A 15,228-nucleotide genomic window follows, 5' to 3' on the forward strand; every position below is an offset into this window, starting at 1 on the left:
ATGTTCTTTTCGAATTTTGACTTGTTTTCATGAAAAATGGTTACACACATCATTTTACCTGTCATTTTTGCGTCGACTTCAAAGACAATGTTCAAAAAGTAGTATAGATGCTGTTCAAGGAATGAAATTATTTTTACTTTTTAGAGCAATTTCCAGCTGCAGTTTTTGAAGCCGGTTCTATTTTTTTACAGCAATAAATAGCACTAATGGCGTCGTTAAAACCTCAAAAGAATAACTTAGCGCGACTGGGAGAACTTGGTTGCCTCTTTTTTACCCTAATGTATACTTTTGACCGCGTGGCGCCCAACCCCGTGAACTGAATCTTCGAATATTTGGCAAAAAAACATGAGATGCGCTGCAGAACTTATCATTTTTTAAAGCCGCCAATCTGTAATGGTTTGGGATGGGATATGTGCTAGTGGGAAAACACCACTTGTTTTGCTGATAAGGGGGTGAAATCAATCAAGAAACATATCGCGAACTCATTTTGGAAGATGATGGCTTACCTTGGTCACAAAAGTTCTTTGGAAACAAAAGATGAACCTTCCAACAGAATTCTGCACCTGCACGCAGAGCTAAGGCACTCAAGATTGGGGCAAGACCACAATTTCTGGACTTATGGAGCTCAAGAATATTTGAATGAGTGAGTTACGGCCCATAGCCGAAAGTATATTACAGCTAAAGGTATTTGAACATTTGTCAGTACATTAATAGTCAAATAATATATTCATATTAATTTTGAAGTTTGGTTGTAATGTTTTCACTAGCATAAAAATTATAATGAATTATGTGTGACCAAGTTTTTTTTTTTTTTTTTTGTCACCCCGTAAAGCAGCATCAACCAATACAGACCATTTTCAAGAAGGAAAGAGTACTTAAAAAAAGAAACAAAAATAATAAAGAAAAAAACATGCTGCCTTAAAACTTAGAAATTAAAACATAGGGAATAGCAAAAATCAAAATAACTTTTATGTCGCTTGCGAACATTTGCCTAAGATATCTGTCTGCCTAAGATATTTTGGATGTAGGTAATTTTTTGTTGAAATTTCCCTTTACAAAGATGTTATCGACAAACCATGAAACCGCATAACTGTTTCTGTGGTAGTAATTGTTTAGTGAAATTTATATCCAGCGAATTTAAATAACACTTAATTTGGTTGAGTGCTACAGCTATTCTCCAATCCAACTACTGGTATTGGAAATGAACTCTTATAAAATTGCAAGAAATGAACACACTCCCTGGAGATTAGATTAAGAACAAATTTCAAGTGGCACAAAGTTTGCAAGAAGTTTGAATTTGTGAACAATTACATACTAACTTGTAGTTTTACAGTTTGTGCAATGCTTTTGTGTATCTTAAACGAATTCGTTAAATACACTAACCCCTCGTTATATCGCTCTTGTCGGGGGACAACGAAAAAACGCGATACATCCGAAAGCGCAATACAACCGAGGTCATTAAAAATATCCAACATGCAAACAAATAAGCCTTCGCTGTTTTTGACATGATTTTCAAATGGTTTCGATGTAGATCGCGAATGTGCTTTCGCTTGTATTAAAATTCAAACTAGACTAAAATTTATGAAAATTTTAGCGTCAGAAAGGTAAACATTCAATGGCAAATGAAAATTATGTTTCTTAGCTACCGCGAGACTAAGAGTAAACATTTCAATAACATCTTATTCCCAATAGACTTTCAAGCTTGAGCCAAGATCTCAAGTCACGTGACTTATCAACGATGAATGGTTGATACGTTTTGCGTGAAACTCGCGAAAGAAACCTGATTTCTTCCAATGCTTCGCTTTAAAATCTGTCACGTGATTTGGTGTCTTTTCTTCACGAATGATAGTCTTCACTCCCTCCATTTTGTCTTTTCTCGATGTATGACACCTGCCTGTTGCCTCTCACTCATTGTAAAGGCCTTTATCAATACAAAAAAAAAGGTCAAGTAGTTTACAAACCATCTTAAACAGAAGTATTCTGTGGATATAAACATTTGGACGACAGGCGTTGCCACTGCTTTTCCAGCGAATTCAGAAGAATAGAAGCATTTTCATTTTGTGCATAAGAAATGGACTTTTTCTGAGTATAATACCGATATGTTTTTACAGATGGTTTGAAACTAAAAAGCAAGGTTTTTTTTTTTTTAATTTAAAATTTCGGGGGACAAAAGAAAAGAGCGATATATATCCGAATGAACGATATAATGAGGCGCGATAAAACGACGAATGATGTATTTATGTTTTCTTCTTGCAGAGAGAATCTTGGAATCGTCATAAATTGGAATGTCCTCTTTTATGCAACATCCAAGAAGAATGTAATAAGGAGTTTGTTCGTCTGACTGGACAAGTTATTCTTTTGCTGAAAGTAAGTTGAAATATTTGTCTCGTGATCAAGTTTTTCACATTTTTCACGTTTCTGGTACTTGAAGTGCCGGATCTAAGAAGTTTCCGAGGTGGGGCAAAGCTTCAAAATGCCGCCTCCCCCCACATAGATCTTGCTTTAAATTTTTCTATCAAGTTGTATTTTAGTATTTTTAATAAACTGTAAAGTACGAACGGGTTTGACCTTTTTTTTCCGAAAACGAATTCAGTGTTCAGATACTTTATTTTTAATCTTCTGATTTTCGCCACTTAGTCCAGAATCTGACAGCACACGTGTTGGAAAATTTGAGCAGGGAGATTTTTTTTTCAAAAATGTTCAATTGGTGTCCAGAAAGTATTTTGGACTTGGTTGGACACCTGGTACATTTTCCTGCTATGACATCATTAAAGATGGCGGCCAGTATAGTGCTCATGAATGCTCAACACTTCTGTAGAAAGTTTGGAGAATGTTTTAACACAAAATTTTAATAGATGTCCTGGAAAGTACACTGGTTATTATAAATTAAGGAAAAATCACAAAAATAGCGATAACTCTCTCAAAAATAAGCCAAACCGTATAAATTTGAATATGTTGCCAAGTAAAAATTTTCTCAATAAAAGTGCAATACGCAAATTAGTGGCGCTGAAATCGGAGTGCGTTATTTGTGAGGAGCATAAAAAGTCCATGTTTGAGCGCAAACCTATCTTATCTTATACATATAAAATCTGAGTATCTATCTATCTATCTATCTATCTATGTCCAAGCTTCTTCTCCCGAACGACAGTGAACTGACCATCGAACCAGGTATCGATGGATTCGTCATCCTCCCGTCTTCATGTTTGGCTATTTAACATAATCCTCCGATAATAATTAGCGGAGATATCAATTAAAAACTTTTAATTATGACTCTTAGATTTCAAAATCAAATCACTATTTTTCGAAGGCTTTCCTCCATTCAAATTATTATTCAGTGCTTCAACTCAACTTTCCGGATGAACGCTTTTATTAAAATTTACAGCGTGAAGAAAATCATTGAGATGAAAGATCTGTTGCCATTTCTTTTTCTCGAATATAAAGAAATAAAATTAGGCTTTTGTTTTAAGGCTTTTCCTGTAATCAGGGTGTTTAAGTTGTTTACTTTTCGATTATTTTGCCGTAATCTGCAGCAAAATTTTGCTGTTTTTTTTTTTTTTTTGTTCAAGCCTGATTGTTAAATACGCGTCACATGACATAACTTTCATTTTCGAGGAGGACCGTGCACGTCGTAAAGTAAATGAGTGATTTACATGCAGTTTATTTTTAGTTACCTAACCTTAGTTAAACCTTGCTTTATGCGCATTTATTTATTCCTTAACGCATTAGAAACTAGTGTCAGTGTACTACAAAAGCATCAACTGGACTGCTCTTACATTTTTTAGGTAGCCCGTGCAACGCCGGGCACGCAGCTAGTACATATAAAATCTGAGTATCTATCTATCTATCTATCTATCTATGTCCAAGCTTCTTCTCCCGAACGACAGTGAACTGACCATCGAACCAGGTATCGATGGATTCGTAATCCTCCCGTCTTCATGTTTGGCTATTTAACATAATTCTCCGATAATAATTAGCGGAGATATCAATTAAAAACTTTTAATTATGACTCTTAGATTTCAAAATCAAATCACTATTTTTCGAAGGCTTTCCTCCATTCAAATTATTATTCAGTGCTTCATCTCAACTTTCCGGATGAACGCTTTTATTAAAATTTACAGCGTGAAGAAAATCATTGAGATGAAAGATCTGTTGCCATTTCTTTTTCTCGAATATGAACAGGTAAAATTCTTGTTTTTGTTTTAAGGCTTTTCCTGTAATCAGGGTGTTTAAGTTGTTTACTTTTCGATTATTTTGCCGTAATCTGCAGCAAAATTTTGCTGTTTTTTTTTTTTTTTGTTCAAGCCTGATTGTTAAATACGCGTCACATGACATAACTTTCATTTTCGAGGAGGACCGTGCACGTCGTAAAGTAAATGAGTGATTTACAAGTTATTTGAGTTCTTTGAGGGTTTGTACCTGGAAAACGGATTGATGTAATTCTTGTGCGACCATGTGGATAGAATCCATCCAAATATTTATCTGAGTGGTATGTTGCATTAATAAACACCCGGGCAACGCCGGGTAGTAGACTATTTTATGTAAAAAGCGGATTGTTATTGTGCATAAATATTTCCGATATAGTCTATCAGATGTAATTCAGTTTAACGTGAGTAAAGATTATAGTTGATAATGCATATATTTTCCCCTTTTGTGCTGACTGAAAATGTACTCATAACTTGTATCATTGATTACGATTATTAACGTTGATGAGGTGTTTTGGCAAAAATATGTTTTACTGGTGTTTTGCAAACCTTGCTTTACGCGCATTTATTTATTCCTTAACGCGTTAGAAACTAGTGTCAGTGTACTACAAAAGCATCAACTGGACTGCTCTTACATTTTTTAGGTAGCCCGTGCAACGCCGGGCACGCAGCTAGTAATATTATACGCTGTGATGCTGTCGTAAGAAATCCAAGATAGCCATTTTGTAACAATGACTTCCAAGCATCATTTGCCTGCAGAACTACGATGGAGAGCCATTGGGAGACTAGAAGCAGGACAAAATCAAACAGAAATAGCCAGATGGCTAAATGTGAGTCTTTTTGTGGTTCAGTTCATAGACTTTGGAGCCAATTTCAAACCACAAATTTGGCATCCGGGAGGTTCAGCCGAGGACGGCCAACGGCTACGACGAGCGCCGATGACCGATTTTTGAAATTATGTGCACGCAGGGCCGCGCCAAGCCTGATCGGCACCGTCGTGCAAATGTCTTTTGAGCGCCCTTATGCTCTGGCGTTCGAGAAAAATGTAGTAAACACCTGGAGGGAGAGGTTTTGTAGACAAATATAAAATGGGGGGAAAAAACTTGGCATTTAGTTTATAAAAAACATAATGTGTGAATATTTAATTTCGCAATATGGTGTACGTTTTTACTTCATATCTCGAAATTATTCCGAGTTCAGCAGCTCCTCTGGTATGCAAATAATTTGTTTCAGAAGAAGAAAATATTTTAATATCTAAGTTGAATATCTATCCAAATATCTAAGTGATAAACAATTAACAAAACTTTCATTCCGGTTAAAAGATGACAACAAGAGCAGTAGCACAACTAGAAAATAGTTTTTTTTTTTTTTGGGGGGGGGGCACAAATTGAAAAAAATCTCTCTTTTAATAAGAGGGGTCCGGGGTTTCTCCCCGGGAAATTTTTGAAACTTGTAGTTTGAAAACGGCAATTTTAAACCGTCTTTGGTGGTGTTATGGAAGAAAAAGGTACAAGGGGCTCCACGGAAATTTATAGAAGTTGAACCCTTTAAACGTAATTATACGCCATATTTATTGACGTTAGAATAAGGGATGGAACTCTGGGATTCTACCCGATCGTTTTTTTTTTTTTTTTTTTTTTTTTTTTTTTTTTTTATAGACAGATATCAATTCCTTTTCTTTCCTCCGATTTTTCGAAATTGAACTTCCAATAACGCAACTGTAGACAACTTTGAAGATTTTTACAAAGAAGGAATTCTGAAGCTTCCCCTTGGAAATTTTTCAAAATTAAAGTCCTAAAAACCTAAGCAGTATTCTATGGTATTAAGAGAAGTGGTTCAGAGGCTATTCTAACTTAAAGTTTTCATAAGTCATGTTTGAAAAACCTTATATTTGATTACATTAAACGAAGGAGGTTCGAAGGGCTTTGCTCGAATATTTTCTTCAATTGAAGTCTTACAAACGTGATTGTAAGACCATATTTGGTAACATTAGGACTGGCAATCATTCGAAATTGAAGCTCTAAGAATGCAATTTTAACTGATTTTCGAACGCAGTTTCAAGCAATGTTGTTTCGAATTCATGAGCTTTCGCAAAATTATGCGAAATTGAAGATTTGAGATGGTCCGTAATGCTGCGGGGGGGGGGGGGGGGGATTCAGAGGAGTAGCATTTTGAAAACTTTCTTATTTTCAAGCGAATTTAGAAAAAAAATAATAACAAGGAAAAAGAAATAGGACGGAGGGGGAGTAGTTATCACTTAGCTGAAACTATTGAGAATTTTTAACTCCAAGATTTGTTTTTAAAAGTATTAAAATAAATTAAAGCTTTACCCCAACAATCCTTATTCTTTCCGTATTGAAATCACTTTGCTTTCTAAAAATGCGTGCCCCCCCCCCCCTTTAATAGTAAATATTTTTGAAAAACATTCAACTAAGCATTCTGTTGGGGAAGGGGCACGAGGCGGTGCAACCAGCAGGGTGCCTCTTTCTTTAATTTAATACACAAATAGTTGAAGAAAAATACTCAACCTTGTGACATTACAGACATAGCGAAATAACATTCATGGCTCCACACACGAAGAAAAATGCTAATGTATGCATTTATTAGCATCATGTGCTTTCAGTGTAAAAGATTGCGCTTTTGAATAGCATATTTAGACACAACAAGGCAATAATTTTTCCTTTACATAGGCAGCAAGGAAGATTGCTTATTTTAATGAGCAGTATCATTTCACTGCTACTTTTATTCCGAAAAGATCAATTTTATTTTTTGAGTTGGAGATTTTCTCCTCCATTTGGAGCATTTTTAATTGGTAGAGCTCGACGCCTTTTTGACTCTGGCGCCGTCGTGCGCAGCACGACCTTGCACATAGGGACGGCGCGGCCTTGTGTTCACGCAGGAATAAAGCCGCTACCCCAACTCATCTCAGATCCTCCCTTGTTGCAACCACCGGAAAATTGCTGTCAACTTCAACTGCCCGTAGAAGGCTTCCCAAAGGTGGTCTGTATGCGAGGCGACCTGCCATTTGTGTGCCACTCACACCTCGCCATAGAAGGGACCGTTTACAGTGGACACAACAACATGTCCACTGGACGTCTATTCAATGGAAGGCTTCTTCCTTTACGGATGAGTCTAGATTCAGTCTAAAAAGCGATAGTAGGCGTCATTTGAAATGGCGAGAACCTGGAAAGCGTTATCAACCGTCAAACATCCGCGAAAGAGATGGATACGAAAAAAGGTAGTGTCTGTATTTGGGGTGGCATCTCTTTAGGTGGACGCACCGTGACCTCCTTGTCTTTACGAGGGGAACCGTGAATGCTCAGGTTTATGGAGATGATATCCTCGATGCTTATATGCGCCTATATGCCGGGGCAATAGTTGATGCTTTCTGTTACAAGACGATATCGCAAGACTTCACATCGTAGATGATTATCTTCAACAGGCTACAATTCTCCACATGGAGTGGCCAGCTCGATCCTCGGACTTGAATCTTATCGAGCATGATTGGGATGCTTTAGGGAGACGTGTAGCTGCTCTCAACCAGCCCCCTCAGACCCTTGCCGTGCTTGATACTGCTTTGCAAGAGCACTGGCTCTCTGTTCCTGTTTAACTGATAGACCGCATAATTGACAGCATGACACATCGCAGTATGTGCTGCATGACTTCTAAAGGGGATCATATTCCATAGTCAAGGTACTTTTTTCAGTAGAAAACTGACACTTTCGATTTGTTTATTTTAGGAATGTGTTAATTTCTATACTGCTATAATTGTCTTTCTTTTTATGTTATTTTATATCTTACTTTGTGTTGCGTATTGTGGGTAAGTTTCATAAAATTTCACATGTAACTTTTCGAGTAATCGTCATTTTTGTGACTTTTCCTTAATTTATGATAAACAGTGTATTTTGAACTTTGGGTATACATTTGCCATCTGGTACATTTTCTAGACTAACGTCATCAAATATGCCCTCATAAATGCTCGTATCTATATTAATACTTAACCGATTTGATTGCGCTGCGTTTTAACAATTGCTATAAATTAATAAATATTTATATATTTATTGTATAACACATATTCCTTCACAAATAATAAAAAAAAAGAATGCAGATAGTAAATGCGTTGAAAGATGATCAAATTTAAGTTTAAAAAGTACGATATGAGGAAAAATCTAATATCTAATATAATCTAAAAAGTATATTTTAAAAGTTTTGTTCAAGTGTGTTTTGTAAACCTTTGCTACTACAATTGCAGAAAAAACAACAGGTATTTTAAGAAGGCACTCTTAAAAGGTTTCCTTATGTGATGGGGGGTCCGGGGGCTCTCCCCCGGAGAAATTTTTGAAATTAAAGCCCTAAGAACGCAGGTTTAGAGTTTCTCTGGTAAACTTACGGGGAGGAATTATTTGTGAGGACTTCTTAGGAATTTTTTTTATAAACTGAAGTTTTTTTTTTTTTTGACGTTGGGGAAAGGGAGGGGACTTGGGGGCTATTTACAATCGATTTTTTTTTTTTGAAAACTAAGGTGAAATTGATCATTTCAAAACGCAGTTACCGGCAAACTTTGATGATGTTAGGAAGGTGCATTGAGGATCTCCCCAAAAAACATTTTGAAATAAACGCTAAAGTTTTTAAGCAACATTTAGTGATACTTGGAAGAGGGGTTTAAAGCTCTCCCCTTTATTTATTTATTTACTAGCAGTACCCGCACAGCGGTGCCCATGCTAAAAATTTAATGGAAGTTCGTTGAATAAAAAAAAATTGACGCCCTCCCCTCTGATGTGAAATGGTCATTTTTCTTTGTATAAAATGCGTACACACTTTTAAAATGCGTAAAAACCTATTAAAGTTTCTTTTTAATTTAAAATTTTTTCGTCAAATCATTATATTAGACTCACAGTTGCTTTAAAACTAATTTATTTTGCGAGTGAAGCGGTTTTTACTGCAATTTAAAATAGTTCGCCAAATAAACAAAAAAAGACATCAAATAATATCTTCCAAATGTAAAAATAGTTTCGCAACTCTATTGTTTATCGCCAAACTCGCCCAGCAATCACGTTATCATAATCCATCCGTCTAACGAAAAAAAAAAAACATCTAGTGGAACAGTCAAAAATCATTGCCAGAAAAAAAGAAGAAAATGTCGTACATTTCGTTCGGATAAAAACAAATCAAAAGTTTCTTTTCTTTCGAAACAAATCACCAAAACAATGAATTACATTTACGGTTGCTTTAAAACAATAATCCTAGACTGAACTGCTCAGCTCCTAACGCGCCAAGCGACCACGCTACCGGAACCCAGTCCTTTTGCGAGTGAAGCGAATGTTTTTCCTTTAGCAATAATAAATGTTTCACCAAACAAACAAAAAAGTATAAAATCACATTAACAGTAGCTTTCAAATCTTTATATATTAAGAGCTGCGTTGCCCGGCTTTGCCCGGTCTACCTTGAGAATAAAAATTGTGTCAAGTGACATATATTCAACAATCAGGCTTAAATAAAAGAAATAAAAACGCCATGCGAAATTACCCTTCCAAACAATGACGACAGGTATTAAAATGCATAGACTAATAATAAGAGTAGACCGAGCTTTCTCATTCTTGCTAATGAAGAAAATTGGTTCATAGATGTATCATGTGACTAGTGGAAGGGCTTGGCGATGACTTTGGCAGCATGGTTGCTAGATGGCAGCATTATCTATAGTTTGGCACTCGACATGTATTTTAAGACAATGTGTTTTCATTAAAAAAAACTTTCAGGTGCAGAGATTGAGCTGTTTTTCTTTTAGTTATGCATTATTTTGACATTAGTAATAGTTTCTGATCAGTTTTCGGTAACTTTTATTTCATTTGGAGCTGTCAGCGTTGGCGTGAACGAAATGGCGTAAACGTTTTGCGTTAACGCAAAAATGTACTAATCGGTATCTTAAATTGAAACTGTAGGTAAAAATCTTACCGTTTGCTGATTCTTCTTGGTCGTTTGCATCTTTTATTGCTTAGAGAGTTATTGAAATTGACTAAAGAAAATGCACAATACTATCTAAACGAAAAACTCACTATATTAACAAAATATGTACAACTTAGAGTAACAAATTTACAATTCGGACTCCATAAAAGATTATTCTTCCGTGTTCCATCAATTCTATTTATTTTATTTCTCGCCCGCATTGATCGTCTGCTACGATCAACGCCCGCTGTTGCTAGGATATCCATCAGTCACATGGTTTGGTTTATGAGCAGCAAAAGGGTTGCCATAGCTCGGTCTACTCTTATTATTAGTCTATGTTAAAATGCTTTTAAGAAAATAAAATGCGAAAGATGGATTTTAAAAGCGTAACCATGAAAACACGAAATAAAATAAGTTTAAGAAATTAAATGCAAAATAAGGAAAGAAACAATGGATTCAAAAAGCGTAACCGTGGAAACGCGAAAATAAAATGGTTGACAACCTGGATCAAATTGACATTTTTCGAATTTGATTTAAAAACGCTTGTAACTTTTTTCCTTTGAAGATAGAAGCTAAGTTTTTCGAACATTGGTCGATAGATATTTGGAGTAAAAAATGTCGCTTTTTCCAATGGTGTCAAAAAGAATACTGTGGGACAATTCTTTCACTTTTTAGCCTACTTTCCCAGTAAAAATCAGAGAAAGAAGAAAAAAGCATGAAAGAAGGCTTAATACATCTTAAAAATATCCCGAAAAACAAAAAAAAAGTCAAAAATAAATAAAATAGTTAGATAAATATTGAAAAATTAAAAATTGGAAAGTAGGGTATTGAGATGGGAAAAAATGCCTGTCGGTCTGTCTGTCTGTCGGTCTGTCTGTCTGTCCCCCTCTAATAACTTTTGAATGAATAGTCCGATTCGAACAAATTTTTTTTTTGTTAGAAAGATCTCGGCGAGGACATCTCATTCCCATAATTCATTTTTTGATTTGAACAATTTTTCGTTCAATTTTGAACAGTTCAAAAAAACTTAACATTAGCGCCTACGGGGAAATTCAAATCAAAAATAAATCTTGAACTTAGAAGCGAAGTGGCTTCAAACAAACTTTGTAGGGAAAAACTTTTGATAAAAAACATGTATCGAAAATATCTTTTTGGTTTGAACAAGTTTTCGTTCAATTTTGAACAGTTCAAATCTCTTAACATTAGCGCCTAAGGGGAAACTGAAAGTCAATATAGATTCCGAACTTAAAGGCGGATTTACTTCAAACAAACTTAGTTGGAAATAGCTCTTGACGACCAACTCCCGACTCCGACTCCGAGAATTTAGGGGCACCTGACACCGACTCTGACTCCTGTTCCCGACAATCAATCGGACTCCGACTCCCCGACTTCGACTCTGACTTCGTAGCTTTGGCAAACATTTATACACGGAGGACAAATGACTGACTCCGATTCTTGGATATTCGACTCCGACTCTTTTATCCCAAAATGAGATTGACTCCGACTCCGACTCCGCTGCTGTGGTTTTAACTGTTAAATAATTATTGTTGATATGATTTGTTTTTATTTTCACGCTAAAGTTTTAATTTAGGTATTTAGTTTTCGGTGAATAAACTCGAAAAATATGCGCAGACGATTTTTTTTTTTTGACAATGAAAATTATTTCTTTATGTTGACATTTTATTGTTTTTTTTTTTATTTTGGTAAGTGCATTAATTCGTTTAAAAAATTATTTTTGGCAACAGGGGAAAAAGAAACGATTTTTTTTATATGATGTATTTATTTTAATGGACTTATTATTATTTTTTCGTTTTGAAAGCTGTTAAAAAATTTTTTTAATGGAAAGAAGTGTATTAGCTGCTTTGTTTAAAAGGTGCTGCTATTTTATTTGTTCGTTTTTTTTGAAGAAAAGTAAGGAATATTTTATTCCTAGAAATCAGCTTAAAATATTAAAAAAAATATGTTTGAAAAAATTTGCGATTTTAGCTATTTTTGAGAATTCTGATCAGGTACTAGAAAGTAGTATGGGTATACGGGAAAGTAGGCTCGTCTAGTTCTAGACGGAACTTCTTGTTATTGATAGATTTAATGAAGAAAGTAGCGCCTAAATTTCAGCTAAGCCTAAAAAAGTTCGAACGAAAAACGCAAATTACTCCCGCCGTAATTAAGTTAGAGCATCGAAACAAATTGTTTAGAGCGCAGAAAATTTTACCCTTTTTAACGATATATAATATTAATATGTGAAAGTAATTTTTCACTCCCATATTCGAGAATTTATGTGAAATTTGGGCCTAAATTGGAATAAAAAAAGAACTATTTATCGGATTTTTTCGAATTGCAGCCTATGTTACTCAGTAAGAAAGCACCTTTCATATAGCGGAGGAATTTTTCAAATAGGTGCAGTGGTTCCCGAGATTACTTCGAACATATAAACACACAAAAATCTGCCCTCTCTTTATAATATTAGTATAGATTTAATTATCGGAATATTGTAGTTTTTTTCATTTTCAGTTTTTACACGGGAGCATCAGCTCCCTGTATTTTAAGTGGACTGCGTGCTAAGCGCTTCATACAATTGTCGTTTTAAAAATTCAATTTTGGACGAATTGGATGGTATTAGAGAAAGAAGGTTCGAGGGCCTTTTTCGAAATTTTCCCGAAATTGAAGTATGAAAAACGTGACGGTAGGCCGCATTTGGTAACGTTTCGGGCTCAGCAGTTTTTCAAAATTGTATTTCCTTAATAAGCAGTCTTAAACGATTTTTGAAGTTGTTAGAAGGCTAGGTCCCCTGGAATTTTGCGAAATTGAAGCCCTGGAAACGAGATTTGAAGCGCTATTGAATAGTTTTGGCTATTGTAAGGGGGCTTCCGAAGTGTTGCATTTTGAAGACTAGATTTTCCCGCAACATTCTATATTTTTTCCTATTAAAATTATTTCGTTTTCCCAAGGCGCGTTCTCTTCAACAATATTCGAACTCGACTTGCTGCTACCTCCACGTGGTGAGTCCTGGGACATTTTAACATAATGGAAAAATAAGTAAAGCATTAAAAGGGATTTTTAATATTCATTGAAAGACAAAGCAATGCCATAACTTGAATAATTGATACCACACTCAATCGGCAGGGAGATGAGCAAAACTTGTGACACAGGCTAAAGGAAAATGTCGCAAAGCGTGAAAACTGAGAATGTTTTTTCATAGTAAATAACAATCAGATCTAGAACATTTGATACGAATTCAGAATTTAAAAAATTTCGGCATAATGAATGGCATCCAAATTGGTTGGTTGAGTGGGACTCGACTTGCTGCCAACGCCACGTTATAAGGCCTGTCATTTAGGGGGTCGGGGGTGGTTTATTGCCCCCTACCGCAGCTTTGAGAAATAAATGTATTTACATTTGGGTGGGCGTGGTTTTTGCTGATTTCCGTTGAAACTTCCATTGAATTAGCCCTCTTTGACCCCCTCCTCCCTCTGGAAAATTTGAAATGACGGGCCTGCACGTGGTGAGTCCTGAGTCATTTCAGCGTAAGAGAAATGTATGTAAAACATTAAAACGGATGTTTAATAGTATATTTTTAGTGCTTTATGTCAGCTTAAGAATTTTTGAAAAAATATGACTTTTTCACTTTAAAAATGGTGTTTTTTAAGGCTTTCTGAGCGAAATCAAATGATCGACAATGTGCCCACAAGTTTTTTCTATACATTTCGGTAACTACAAGGTGAATTTTTTATACTATTAGAAATGAAGTAAATTATTTTTAAAAAAAAATATACGTATTTAAAAATTGTCGATTTTTTCTATTTTTTCTTAACTTGAGGGCTCTCGCGCGATTTCAAAAATTATTTATAAATTTTTAAATTATTTTCCCCGTTATTAGGATGCCAATGCGCAAGTTTTCCGCGCTGTTAGAAATTGATTAGGGGGAAAAAAAGTGATTTTCAACCCACCCTAATACAGGTAATTTTCCGACCAAATGCAGCCAAGATTAGGAGATTTTTCTTTTGCCCTTTTTAATTTTGGCCACCACTGTACCACAGATGGTAAGAGTCATGCCGACCCTGCCCTGAGGAAGATATGTGTCGGGTTATTTTACTTCTGAAGGATCTTGCAGTTCAGTACTAGTTAAAGGGATCATTAACTCTAGAAAATACATGTCTAATAATCTTTACTAATAATAAAGCTGAAAGTCTCTCTGTCTGGATATCTGGATCATGGGTGCCCATATAGGGGGTAGGTGGGGACTCAAGCCCCCCTCTTAGAAATTAGAACTTTCTTGCTCTTATTATTGTTTTTCTTTGCAAAAATGTAAAAGCATTTCTTCACCAGCCGTTAATGAATGTAAGTTATTAAAAACGTCAAATTTTAATAGCTCCAATCTGTACTGAAAATGGGTTTCCATGGGGAAAATATCCTGCTAAACCTGGGGAAACTGTCCACCCCCCTTCCCCTTAAAATTATGCATATGGGCGCACAGGATCTGGATCTCTCTCAGTCTGGATGTGTAGATCTCTGTGACGCGCACAGCGCCTAGACCGTTCGGCCGATTTTCATGAAATTTGGCACAAAATAAGTTTGTAGCATGGGGTGTGCACCTCGAAGCGATTTTTCCAAAATTCGATTTTGTTCTTTTTCTATTCCAATTTTAAGAACATTTTCCCGAGAAAAATTATCATACGATGGGCGCGTAAATTACCAAGTTATCATAACGTGGAACCGTAACATGGGCGAGCAAATTGGCGAGAAATTCACCATACATTATTTGTAAATATACAGGAAAACCAAAAGACCCTTTAATTTTCTACTACGGGCAAAACCGTGCGGGTACCACTAGTAGTAAAATAAAACTGTATGTGATGCATACGTCCACTGATGGTGTTGGTATCTCTTAACAAGATCTTCATTTTTTTTTTCTTTCAAGAACAGGAATTAACGATTTTGGATTTCCCTCGTAATTTTCCTGGTAAAAAGCCAATCGAAAATTTGTGGAGCAGTGTAAATGGATGTGTGTGCAAAATGGACTACTTAATAAAGATAACAAAGATTGGGAATGTTATAAAAGTTGTTTTTTTTTTTTTTTTGGTGA

General features: G+C 35.6%; 1 protein-coding gene across 1 annotated transcript in view; it reads left to right on the forward strand.

The window, feature by feature from the left end:
* LOC129217781 (N-lysine methyltransferase SMYD2-A-like) overlaps positions 1 to 15,228 on the forward strand; it is a 61,685-nt gene that overhangs the window by 21,156 nt on the left and 25,301 nt on the right. The window contains exon 3 of the mRNA XM_054852124.1: positions 2,257 to 2,367. Within this exon, the coding sequence (XP_054708099.1) occupies positions 2,257 to 2,367 (111 nt within the window). The remainder of the gene's footprint in view (positions 1 to 2,256; positions 2,368 to 15,228) is intronic.

Source organism: Uloborus diversus, chromosome 2 (genome assembly GCF_026930045.1).
Source record: "Uloborus diversus isolate 005 chromosome 2, Udiv.v.3.1, whole genome shotgun sequence".
In the NCBI taxonomy this organism is placed as follows: domain Eukaryota; kingdom Metazoa; phylum Arthropoda; class Arachnida; order Araneae; family Uloboridae; genus Uloborus; species Uloborus diversus.